Here is a 12,997-nt window from a genome sequence, read left to right as displayed (position 1 = left end):
AAAAAAAAATTACTCAAGGGTACCACTCCAACCTCCGGAATTTGGGCTCTGAAACATATTATTATTGACTAAGTGACCATTTTATAAAAAAATAAAAATAATTAAGAAAAAACATTTATATTAGTTAGAATATTCAATTCCTTTTAACAAAACACATAAATCATGAAGCAATTTAGCTGTTTCCTTTTTCCAAAAAAAAAAAAAAAAAAAAAAAAACATTTATATATATGTTTTTCCAAAAAATATAAATCAATAAGCAATTTAGCTCGAAAGCATTTTCCCTAAACCTTCTGGCTTCTACCTTTAGCCTCGAAGAATCTGATCACATCTTCCAAAGTCCAAACGAACACAACCCAAAATGGCGGATCGTTTCTATCCAAATGAAATGCCGGAATTCATCAAAGAAGAAGAACTACCGCCACCTGAAACCACCACAAGTCCCCTGACAAAGACTCTATCTCTTCCTTACAACCTATTCTCTGATCAACTCAAACGAGCAGCCTTCGACCTCAAAGACACTGTATTTTCTACTTCTTTATTCCCTTAATTTCTTTTTTCTCCCTTTCTTCCTTGTGTTGATTTTTGATTTACACATGTTCCCAATTATAGGTTGTGTTGAAAACTTGGGGAAACACCGGGAAACGTTTAAACGATTACACACTGTACACAGGTGCCTTAGGCACAGCTTTCATGGTTTTCAAAGCTTACAAAGTTACCCACACCAAAAAAGATCTTGATTTATGTAAAGACATTCTTAAAGCTTGCGATTCCGCCTCTGTTGGCTCTAGGTTTACATTATTCTCTGTTTCCATATCTGTTTTTGAGCAAGACGATTGTTATTAATAGCTTATTGCGATCGCAGCCGTGTGACATTCATCTGTGGTCAGGCCGGTGTATCTGCTCTTGGGGTCGTCGTGGCCAAACAAAGCAACGATAATCACTTGTTTAATCACTATTTGACAAGATTTAAAGAGGTAGTAGTTATTCATTTGATGATGTAATTAAACATGACGTGTGCTCTTATTTTGTTTATGGGGCCAATTGGATTTTGATTACAGATTAAGCTTCCTAAAGATCTTCCAAATGAACTATTATATGGTAGAGCAGGTTACTTACGGGCATGTTTGTTCATAAACAAGAATCTTGGTGAAAACATTATATCCTCTACCCACATGGTAAAGCTTTGTGATTATCATCTTTAAATTATTTTTGCAAAAAGATTTGATTTTTATTATGTTTGCAGAGAGAAATCAAAGATGAAATTATCAAGGCTGGTAGAAATATGTCTACTAGTGAATGTCCATTAATGTATGAGTGGTATGGGAAAAGGTATTGGGGAGCTGCCCATGGGTTAGCAGGGATAATGAATGTCTTAATGGACATGGAATTGACTGAAGATGAATTGAAAGATGTTAAGAGTACACTTATTTACATGATTAACAACCGTTTTTCTAATGGAAACTATCGATCAAGTGAAGGTAGTAATTCAGACCACTTAATTCATTGGTGCCATGGTGCTCCTGGGATGGCTCTTACACTCACCAAAGCAGCCACAGTATGTATTCAACCATTGATATTTGATAAAGATAAACTTAAAAAAAAATCTTCTAAAACACTCAAGTTTGTTAAAATGTTAATAGGTTTTTGGAAGTGATGAGTTTTTAAAGGCAGCAATTGATGCGGGAGAGGTGGTATGGAAACGTGGTTTGCTTAAAAAAGTTGGAATCTGTCATGGAATCAGTGGCAATGCGTATGTTTTTCTTTCACTTTATCGCTTAACAGGCGACATCAAGTTCTTATACAGAGCCAAAGCTTTTGCCACCTTCCTCTATCATAAAAGTCAAACCCTTATAACTCAAGGGTCAATGCATGGAGGTGATCGACCCTTTTCACTATTCGAAGGCATCGGAGGTACAGCTTATCTTTTTCTAGACATGGTAGATCCATCCATGGCTAGGTTCCCTGCCTATGAGATCTAGATGTCTTTTTCTCCATTAAGTCATGTATGTGTAAATGTAAAGTAGCCGAATGACTGAATAAAGTGATGTATACATTACAAGTTGGGTGGTGTCTTAATATATGACAGGTTTTATTTGCTTGATGTATTAAAGTAATCTTGTCCATTTTAAGTTAAAAAGAAACAATAGGTTAACTAGTGTTGAATCCATAAAAGGTTATTAATGATAAGAAAAACAGCCTCTAAATGGCTAGTGATTTTATTACCGGATATCATTCAAACCATTTCCTATGCTCGCTCACATTTTAACCAAAACTAAGCTAACCCAACAAGTTTCTCACTAATCTCCCATACTTTACGTGCCTTGGTGACATCACTAGCTTCTTCTGACAACTGGTTCTCAAATGAAGCTGAGTTATTATTCCAACTCCAGTAAACACCCGATTTTGTCAAACTTGGATCACTCACAACCTAAATCATGAACCAAATAATAATAGATTGGTTAAAAATTAATCAAATCATTCGTTATAAGTCGGAATAGATTGGAAATTTGGAATATTCACCTGAGCAAGTCTTTTTCCGGATTCATCCTCTGAAACATACCCTTTGGTGATGTACTTTTGGAAGGGAGGGAATAGGAGTCTGAACAACGGAATATGCTCCCGAAACAAACCACATGTTTATGCCTCCGGTTAAGTTCCAGATTAACCAGGAATCAATGGTTCCAAACAATGCGTCGCCTTTTTCTGCAGCTTCTTTCACCTTCTTCACATTCTCCAGAAGCCATAACAGTTTCATCGCGCTGAAATACGTGCTTATTGGCAACCCACATGTTTCCAGAAAATGGGTTCTTCCTCCTGATAAATGTTTCTCTAATTAGCTGATAAAAAATCGAATCCGGTTTTAAAAACGTTAAATTCATGACATGCAAAAAGGGATGATTTTTGACTATTGTTATTCAAGGATGCGAATTGGAAAAAAAGATTTGGGAAGAGATGACGAGGAGGAACCTGCAAATGGAGCTGGTGCGTATATCCATCCATACAATTGCATTGTAAAGAGGAATTCCGGTGGATTTGATCCAAACAACGGTGGTTTCTCTCTGATTCGTGATTCCGATTGCTTTGAGGCCATTGCCAATGTTGTATCCATTAGCGGTGGCTTTGTCTATGGTCTTTGATACGTATATTCTCACACTTTCAAGAATCTCCATAGGTTCGTGCTCCACCCATAGACCTGACAAAATCTGGCACGACACGACAACCCGCCATGAACCCGACACGAAGTTAATGGGTTAGGGTCAGAGATTTCGACATGTTTATGTACACGGCTTGACACGACACGACACGAAAAACAAAGGGTAGGGTTAGGGTCAAGATTTTCAACTCGAATATGACCCGTTTAATTATATATATTATTATTTCAAAATTTATATTTTATATTATATATATTATATGGTTAAAATTATAATAAATACAATTTTGGGCTTAGTATTTGGGCTGCTAAAAACCAATTCACAGCTCACAAACAACTCCATTAGTGTTTAGGATTGGAAACCTAATCTAATTTTTATTCCCGTGCCCGTATCCATCCGCCTCCTAAGTTCCATCCCTCCTTCTGTCCTAAACGAATCGGAATCAGGAGTCGGACTTCACGATTCAGTACCGTTTCACGATTCAGTACCGACTTCACGACTTCACGACTCGGACTCGTCACCCCTCTCCTTCACCGGCGCATCGATTTGATCGGAATCGTCTCAGCCTTGTCGCCCCATCTCAGCGGCTCAGGTATTTATCTCGATTTGTTCGGAGTCCATTTTTAAGATTAAGAATACACACTGTACGTCGTTCGGAGTTCATTTGTTCGTAGTTCATTTAAGCAAATACTCGATTACGATTAAGATTTTTAAGCTTTGATCGGAGTCCATTTGATTTTTTTTTCGTGGAATACACACGGTACGTTCATGGAAACGAGTGTTTGATTTTTAAGCTTTGTTCATTTGATCGGAAACGAGTATTTGATTTGATCGGAAACGAGCTCGGAGTTCATTTGATCGGAAACGATTATTTGGTTTTTAAGCTTTGTTCATTTGATCGGAGTTCATGGAATAAGCTCTGCTCTTATTCTTTATTAAGCTTTGTTTGGATTCTGTGAGTATTTGGTCTACTTTACTTGTTTAACAGATATATATATTTTAACTTGAAAACTAATAGAATGTTGGTCGACAAAGAAGATTGTTTAGTACTATGGCTAGACTAAAATTTTCATCCCAGGCAAATTCATAATTGAAATCCATTCACTTAATACATACTTTCTACACCTTTCCAAAAACTATACTCTTTTTGTTTTACAGTTTTCTTTCTACAAATCAGTTATATGTAATTTTTCTGATGACTGATTTGTGTTGCTTCAGCATTTTGGTCAGTGTGATGTTAAAAGGTGTACATGGCGCAAACTTGCTAGATTTGGCCTGTTGAGTGTAAGTGTGTATATATACTTTTTACACTGTTAGATTTCCTATATTGCTTTCATTAAGGTATCTGAATATTTACTTGAAAACATATAAATGTAGACTGCATTATTATCATCTGATGTTAAACCTTTTTCTTGTTACTTTGTGTTGGTTTTGTAACAAACAGATTCATAAGAAAGTCCAAAAATGCTACAAAACGTACCTCACCAGATGATACAATCTCCCGCTAGGCTAGGCCTCCCAAACCCTAATTCACCATCTTTACAAACCCCTGCCCCTCCAAAATTCACCTCACAAATCCCACAATCACACCCACCTAACCTCCACCCAAATCTACAAACAACCCCCACCTCCCTAACCCTCCTCCCCCTCCTTCCACCTCTACAAAGAGCCCAATCAATCCTCTTAAGAATGTCATCCCTCACAACAAAACTCTTCGATGTCTCCACAAACCAAACCCAATGGCTTACCACATTCCGTGGTTCATTTCCCACATTCCTTTCCACCCAAACCCAAGCCCCAACTGATTCCATTCCCACCACCACAAATGAAATCATCTCCCTCTTTACAACCCTCCAATCCCAAATCTTCGAATCCGTAACTGAACTCCAAGAAATCCTCGACCTCCAAGACGCCAAACAAAAAATTACCCGCGAAATCCGATCCAAAGATTCCGCAATTCTCGTGTTTGCTAACAAACTTAAAGAATCCGAACGTGTTCTCGACATGTTAGTCGATGATTACTCCGATTATCGCCGTTTAAAAAGATCCAAAGTTGAAGAAAGTGAAGAGGATTCAAATACAACAACAGTTGCCACACATATAAACTTAAACGACATTTTATCCTACGCACATAGAATAAGTTACACGACGTTTGCTCCGCCTGAGTTTGGGGCTGGGACAGCCCCCCTGCGGGGGGCTTTGCCCCCCGCACCTCAGGAGGAGCAGATGCGTGCTTCTCAGTTGTACTTATTTGCTGACATGGACGTGGGATTACCGAAATCCGATAAGGAGAAATTTACGATTGAGCCCTTGGCTGAAAATTTGTTGGAGGGTAATTTGGTTGGGAATATGGCGATTAAGGATATGCTTCCCACGAATATTGTGGTGCCGTCTGGGTGGAAGCCGGGGATGCCGGTGCAGTTGCCGACGGATCTACCGATTCTTCCGCCGGCTGGATGGAAGCCGGGGGACCCGGTGGCTTTGCCACCGTTGGATTCAGATGCTGTTGCTCCTAGGATGGAGGAGCAACAGCAACCGGTTCATGTTCCTGGGTTTGGGAAGGGACCACAACCGATACAGGTTCGACATGTGCAGCTTGATATTGATGATGATAGTGATACTGAGTATAGTAGCGATGATAGTTCTGATGATGAAGATTGATATCCACCTTGTAGTTTGTTTCAGTCAATGTCAAGTTTAGGTTTTTCTTCTTAAAAATGCTCATTGTATGTAATAATGTATCAAGAATGTGTGTTTTGTTGGTTGGTTGGATGGAATGGAATGGATCTTTGAGTGTACATATTTAATGTTTATAGGATCTTTTGAGTGTACATGATTAACAACCGTTTTTCTAATGGAAACTATCAATCAAGTGAAGGTAGTAATTCAGACCACTTAATTCATTGGTGCCATGGTGCTCCTGGGATGGCTCTTACACTCACCAAAGCAGCCACAGTATGTATTCAACCATTGATATTTGATAAAGATAAACTTAAAAAAAAATCTTCTAAAACACTCAAGTTTGTTAAAATGTTAATAGGTTTTTGGAAGTGATGAGTTTTTAAAGGCAGCAATTGATGCGGGAGAGGTGGTATGGAAACGTGGTTTGCTTAAAAAAGTTGGAATCTGTCATGGAATCAGTGGCAATGCGTATGTTTTTCTTTCACTTTATCGCTTAACAGGCGACATCAAGTTCTTATACAGAGCCAAAGCTTTTGCCACCTTCCTCTATCATAAAAGTCAAACCCTTATAACTCAAGGGTCAATGCATGGAGGTGATCGACCCTTTTCACTATTCGAAGGCATCGGAGGTACAGCTTATCTTTTTCTAGACATGGTAGATCCATCCATGGCTAGGTTCCCTGCCTATGAGATCTAGATGTCTTTTTCTCCATTAAGTCATGTATGTGTAAATGTAAAGTAGCCGAATGACTGAATAAAGTGATGTATACATTACAAGTTGGGTGGTGTCTTAATATATGACAGGTTTTATTTGCTTGATGTATTAAAGTAATCTTGTCCATTTTAAGTTAAAAAGAAACAATAGGTTAACTAGTGTTGAATCCATAAAAGGTTATTAATGATAAGAAAAACAGCCTCTAAATGGCTAGTGATTTTATTACCGGATATCATTCAAACCATTTCCTATGCTCGCTCACATTTTAACCAAAACTAAGCTAACCCAACAAGTTTCTCACTAATCTCCCATACTTTACGTGCCTTGGTGACATCACTAGCTTCTTCTGACAACTGGTTCTCAAATGAAGCTGAGTTATTATTCCAACTCCAGTAAACACCCGATTTTGTCAAACTTGGATCACTCACAACCTAAATCATGAACCAAATAATAATAGATTGGTTAAAAATTAATCAAATCATTCGTTATAAGTCGGAATAGATTGGAAATTTGGAATATTCACCTGAGCAAGTCTTTTTCCGGATTCATCCTCTGAAACATACCCTTTGGTGATGTACTTTTGGAAGGGAGGGAATAGGAGTCTGAACAACGGAATATGCTCCCGAAACAAACCTGTTGTAGCAATACAACCAGGATACAAAGAAGCGAATGTGATTCCAGTTTCTTCATGGAATCGGCGATGGAATTCCTGCATCATCAGCATGTTACAGACCTTACTGTCTTTATACGCCTTTGCTCCATCAAAATCAGCACCATCGATCATGGCAGAACTATTAAGCCCGTTTAGACCACCTGCTAAACCCCTCATGTCTCCTAAGTTAGCCTTTGGGGGAACATTTCCAGCTAAAGTGTTGGTGTTACCCGTGATTGACCCAACAATTATGAGTCTTTTTGAAGGGTAATCTGATTGTTTCATTTCGTCGAGCAGTAGGCGTGCAAGAAGGAAGTGACCAAGGTGATTTGTCCCAACACTTAGCTCGAAACCATCGGCTGTGTAAGTGGGTTCTTTTGCAGTTGGTAAGTAAACAGCTGCGTTACAGACTAACACATCCAGAGGTTGACCTGATTGTTTGAAGTTTGCTACAAATTGTCTGACACTGTCGAGTGATGCTAGGTCTAGATGCATGACTCTGTAGTTTTCTTTTGGCATTCCAGATGATTTGGCAGCTCTTTCTGCTTTTAGAAAGTCTCTGCAAGCCATTATCACGTGCCATTTTCCAGTTTCTGCTAGAGATTTTGCTGTGGCTAGACCTAGACCTGAGGAAGCTCCGGTGATGACGACTGTACCTTTTCTTAGGGTTTTCTTGCCCTCGGTTGATGCCTGGTTGACTGATGGAGTTGTGGTGGCTACAGCTTTTGTTTTGAGTGCCCCCCTTTGGGTGAATTCCTTCTGTAGCAACAATTCCAATTCTTGAGTAAGTCTAGATTTTGGATTTGAGTGGAAATTAAAAAAGAAAAAAATGTTTTCGTACCCTGTTCTTTGATGATGTGAAGTCGACTTTAAGATGAGTTGACAGTGGTACTCCAAATAGGGTGGAGTCTTTCAAAGAAGCCTGCAAATGCACTGCATTGTGAGTAACAAGTAACAGCAGCATTTATTAAAGACTGTAAACGGTTGGGAAGGCAAGCAAACCTCTTTGTGGACGGCGAAAGAAGATGTAGTAGCCTGGAGTGCCATTGGAGATATCTGTAAATATCTAATTAAGATTGTTGAAGATAGATCATATTGGTGTGGGGGTATTTATATATATACACACACAGAGACACTTGTGATTTGTTTGGCAAAAAATGGATTGTTTTGTTTATTAATTATTAATTATTATTTATTATTTATTATGAGGTGGTGGATAAGAAAATTGATCAAGAAAGTTGGTGGGTTCCACTTTAGAATAAAGTAACCAATGAGAGAGTAGATTGTAGATTTCTAGCAGATAAGTGAGGTGGGCCTGAAGGTGCTCTGCCCGAAGCACATTTCTACTTCCAAACAGTTATGGGCTTTGGAATGGGTAGCAGAATAGGATTTTAATGTATGAGTGGCTGGGGGGCATATTCGCAATTTGCGGTCCGACCGGGCCTTTAACGTTTGTCCTTGACCTTGGTTCTATTCCAGTTTTTGGGTCTTTTGTAACTACTTATAAAGTAGAGGTAAACAAAATCGTGAGGTCTTGGATCGGTTCGGGTTTTTTTCGTTCAATATTTCATGTTTGTATTTTTCTGTTCGGTTTTGTGTTTTTCGGTTTTATTTTCAGCCCGGTTTTGTATGTTTTTCGGTTTAGTCAATTTTGGACAGTTTTATCTAATATTCTAATAACATTAATATATAAAATTTCTATGTTTCATGTATAACTTCATTATTAATTAATATAAAAAAAAACTTAAAAGTTGTTGAATAATATTATATAACTTGTAAAACTAAAACATATCATTGAAACAATATATCTTGGGAAAATTCCTAAAGTTGTAGGTGTCTTGCTAGCTCGCTATATAGATAATATTAGTTAATGGTGTCATGTTGGTGATGTATTTGGTACGTAGCTTAGATTTCGTTCTTGTGTGTTGGTAATGAAGTCGTTGTCAGTTCCTTCAACATCATTATTAGTATATGTCTATATGATGACACTTTCTCTTACCTTCTTTCCATTTCGAACTTCCAAAATATCGTTTTCAATATGGGTTGAATCTTCCTTAATATCCGAGTAATTTTGCTGCAGCGATTCATTGTCAACATACACATTGCACTTAATATCTTATCACTAAGAGAAAAACAACATTCCAAAGCTACGATACTAGCTTTGACCAACAGTACATTCCCATCCATTGAGGCTATGACTTTATATTAACCTAAACTTTTTTTCACTACCATTTTAGAATATCAAATTGTGCAAATTCTTCGGTAGTTATCTTACAATTGTGGTTGCTTTGTAAATTGAAAATTCCTTTAAAGATGATTGAACTCTCGAACGTTTTGATCAAACATAATCATTAAACCATGAGGTGCCCATTATCATTAAACCGAGTGATCTCGAACAACTAGTTTGATGAGATTGGCTTGGGATTGCTTTGGACCAACCTGAGATTGAGACCGACTTAGGACTAACCTTAGATCGTCGGTTGCTGAAAAATGGGGACCAACTCTGGAATTATGGTCTAGACTAGTCTAGTCTATTCTAGAGTCATCACATCAAGTATTGTGTGTCACACCCCCGAACCAGACGGCGGAAACGTCCGGGGCTCGTGTGACTAACAATTGAATTATCATTACAATGAATACTCATGAAACGTAACACATTCATTACCATCATTACATATAACAACCAGCATTGTTCACATCAAGTACATTGTTATAAATACATAGGTTCAAACTATTAAAAGCACGATGAGTGATGTTACATAAAATGAAACCATACATACTTGAAATCTTCCAGCTTAACGATTACCTGAGAATACAAGTTATTTTGAAAAACGGTCAACATATATAATGTTGGTGAGTTCATAAGTATGTTTGAGTAAAAGTCTTTGTATCTTTCGTAAAAACCCAGAAAATCCGATATTTTCTGTAAAATGTTTGAAAATGATGTGAAAATCAAGTATAAATGCATGTGTGAATTTCACAGTAGTGACATATATAAAAGTAGTTTAGATTTCTTTGTATTGTAAGTAAGCGATAATCGAACATTTGTATTTCCCCAGAAAATCCGATATTTTCTGACTTGTTATAATGTCGAGGTTCTTGTATCGTTTAATAAGTTGTTTTGTATTGACACAATCGAAGGGTTAATCTTCGAAATGTTAAATTTGGTATTGAATCTCTATATGAGCCGTTATAATCATACATGATAATGACTAGGTTGTCTGTCTTAGCATTTTTCCAAATGCTGGTATTTGCTCAAGGTTTTGTCGCCCTAGACTGGCCTAGTCTAGCTGTAGCGAGCAGCTAAGGCGTAGGGGGTCACCCCGTATAGATCTATACACAAACTCTAGCTCTCCCTCCAGGATACTTTGATTATAACTACAAGCTACGATTGTACACTCAAAGGTGCCAACCGACACGTCTCATGTCACAACTAGCATTTTTGCTAAGGAATTCTACTCTCATGTAATCATTCACCTAGTATAATAACTTGTACTCTAAGTGAATACTACACTCTATGCTCGTTCAAATGCATCTCATATGTTCAAATAAGGGTTGGAAACTCTAGAAATCCCGACTCAAGTTCATTATGGACTAGGATTCTCTTATTGGGCCTAAGGGACCAATAAATCATCAATTCATCAATCTATAACATTTTGGGCCATTTGGGCCTAGAATGATTCATTCTACCTCTAACGGACCTTATTGGGCCATAACTAATCCAATTAACCCTAATAAGCCATAAATCCACTCTTTTATGCCATTTTGGGCCGTGAATTACCCTAAAGGCCCAATGGGCCGAAAAGTCATTATTGGGCCTCATAAATTCGAACCAAGGCTAGAAATGGGCCAAGCTAATCTACCTCCCTTCTCTTAATCCCAAATTTTCGGCCCATTACCCATTATCCACTATGCTTATTACAAAAAAAGGGAAAATAAGGAAATTTGTGCATCTGATACATCATTGTTGCATGGTGGATTTCCATGCAAGATCACCTCACAAAACTCTCTCTCTCTTCTCTTATTAACCTCGGCCAAACCCCCACCATACCACCTCAAATTTTCAAATCAAACACTTCCAAACACTCTCAAGAAACTTCCTCATCTTACTCTAAATTTTTCGAGCTTTGTGGGTGCTTTCAAGAGGATTCTTCATCAATATCACCATCTTTGGTAAGTTTTTGCTTAGATCTATGATTTAACTTATTGAATTCATCAAAAACCTCTTCTTAACCCACATCATTTCATGATCCATACTCTAGAACTTCATAGAACTCGAGATCTACTCAAGGAAGGCTTGTTAGAGCCGAAATCTCTCTCTTTTCTTCACCAAACCGAGAACAAACAAGCAAGGTGAGTTCATACCCCCTATTTTCGGTTTTTACTTGGTTTTGGGGGAGAATAGAAGTTGCTTTATGTAGATCTATGTGTATATGCATTAATATGTGTGTTTTTCATGACTTATTTGTTGATTATGTGCTATTTACTTCATAAATCTAAAAATATGTTAAGAATATTAAGTTTATCACTTGGATCTACATGAGAACCTTGAGAAAAGTATGTGTTTTCACATATATTACATTTAAACTTGTAGATCTGGGATTTATACACTTAAAATAACAAAAATGAGTGTTGTGCTCAAAGATCTATAAACTAGACTATCAGCCCTTGACAGAAAAGTTTTGGTCCAATCTCGAACTGTTTTGATCACATAAATGATAATATTTTTCAAAACTATTTTACATGAAAAACGTTCAGGTTTATACCTTTAAAATGACTACTCTCACGTTTTCATACGATTTTTCTATAATTTTTGGCGAGTTTTACAAAACTACCTATCAGATTTTAAATAATTTCGGACCAGCCTGTGAAGGTGAGCAATTTCACACTTGTTAGAAGCCATTAAAAATTATGAGAAAAATTCTTAACAAAGTAGACAAAATTTCCAAACTTCCAGAATTTACGGATCCAAATTTCGACTTACGATGATTTTTCTACAAATTTTCCAACAACTAGGTCAGAAAATCCCAAAACCAGAAAAATGTGTGTTTTCACAAAAATCAAGCCAAAAATGATATTTTTGACAAAAATGGGTTTAAAATGTTATTTTTACCACAAACTAGTCATAAACACAAGTTTTGAACAAAATGGGGACTAAAGTGTTATTCTTACAAAAATTGGGCCTTAATTGTAAATTTTTGGCTTATTGGGCCAAGAACGTCATTTTTACAAAAAGTGGGCTTTTATGCTATTTTAGTGAATAATTGAACCAAAACCAACAATAAACAAACAAACGGATTAATTTTGATCATTTCTAGGTTATTGGGCCTTAGTGGCCCATTATTATGTTTGATAGGTTTTGTAAACTATTTGCGTGCTATTTGGGCCTATAAATACCTCCTTACATGTGAAATGGGCCTTCGTTGTCCTTTTACATATATTTTGGGCCCATGTTATAAATCTCATTCATATTAGGTTTTGAAATGACTCACATGTTTAGTGATGCCCTAGTGGCTCACTTACATGGTTCGTTGGGCCTGGAATGAGTTTTGTACGTTTATCTTCGCGTAAATTCGATTAAGGATCTAGTGCGTTTTTGTCGGTTGACACCTATTAAGTGCTCGATCGTAGCCTGTAGTTATAATCAGAGTCTCTTGGAGGGAGAGCGAGGTTTTGTGTATAGATCTAATACGGGGATGACACCTCACACCTGAGCTGTTCGCTATAGTTAGACTACATCAGTCTAGGGTGACTATAACCTTATTCTATTTGTCAGTCGGCGTTCACCAACGCCAA

General features: G+C 37.4%; 3 protein-coding genes and 1 pseudogene across 4 annotated transcripts; 3 read left to right on the top strand and 1 right to left on the bottom strand.

The window, feature by feature from the left end:
- Window positions 1-269: 269 nt before the first annotated feature.
- Window positions 270-2,110, top strand: GPCR (G protein coupled receptor). The gene is made up of 6 exons (XM_079051815.1): window positions 270-520; window positions 610-788; window positions 863-974; window positions 1,059-1,175; window positions 1,244-1,555; window positions 1,641-2,110. Exons 1-6 carry the CDS (start codon window positions 359-361, stop codon window positions 1,977-1,979), a joined length of 1,221 nt encoding a protein of 406 aa, XP_078907941.1. The 5' UTR covers window positions 270-358; the 3' UTR covers window positions 1,980-2,110.
- Window positions 2,111-3,514: 1,404 nt separating this feature from the next.
- On the top strand, window positions 3,515-5,952 carry LOC145115636 (mediator of RNA polymerase II transcription subunit 4 pseudogene; annotated as a pseudogene). The gene is made up of 3 exons (XR_013711637.1): window positions 3,515-3,744; window positions 4,371-4,436; window positions 4,597-5,952. The product of XR_013711637.1 is annotated as a mediator of RNA polymerase II transcription subunit 4 pseudogene (transcript).
- Window positions 5,953-5,984: 32 nt separating this feature from the next.
- Window positions 5,985-6,531, top strand: LOC145111076 (lanC-like protein GCR2). The gene is made up of 2 exons (XM_079047379.1): window positions 5,985-6,107; window positions 6,193-6,531. The coding sequence occupies exons 1-2, from the start codon at window positions 5,985-5,987 to the stop codon at window positions 6,529-6,531; spliced, it is 462 nt and encodes a 153-aa protein (XP_078903505.1).
- A 205-nt stretch (window positions 6,532-6,736) lies between these two features.
- LOC145115637 (protochlorophyllide reductase, chloroplastic-like) lies at window positions 6,737-8,356 on the bottom strand. Its single transcript, XM_079051981.1, has 4 exons — window positions 8,204-8,356; window positions 8,043-8,123; window positions 7,073-7,960; window positions 6,737-6,980 (listed from the first exon to the last, which is right to left on the bottom strand). The coding sequence occupies exons 1-4, from the start codon at window positions 8,246-8,248 to the stop codon at window positions 6,825-6,827; spliced, it is 1,170 nt and encodes a 389-aa protein (XP_078908107.1). The 5' UTR covers window positions 8,249-8,356; the 3' UTR covers window positions 6,737-6,824.
- Window positions 8,357-12,997: the final 4,641 nt, after the last annotated feature.

This window comes from Lactuca virosa, chromosome 5, assembly GCF_052849685.1.
Source record: "Lactuca virosa cultivar CGN04683 chromosome 5, Lactuca_virosa_CGN04683_v6, whole genome shotgun sequence".
Lineage (NCBI taxonomy): Eukaryota > Viridiplantae > Streptophyta > Magnoliopsida > Asterales > Asteraceae > Lactuca > Lactuca virosa.
Note: the sequence above shows the minus strand (reverse complement) of the source record. Positions and strands in the feature narration are given on the sequence as shown.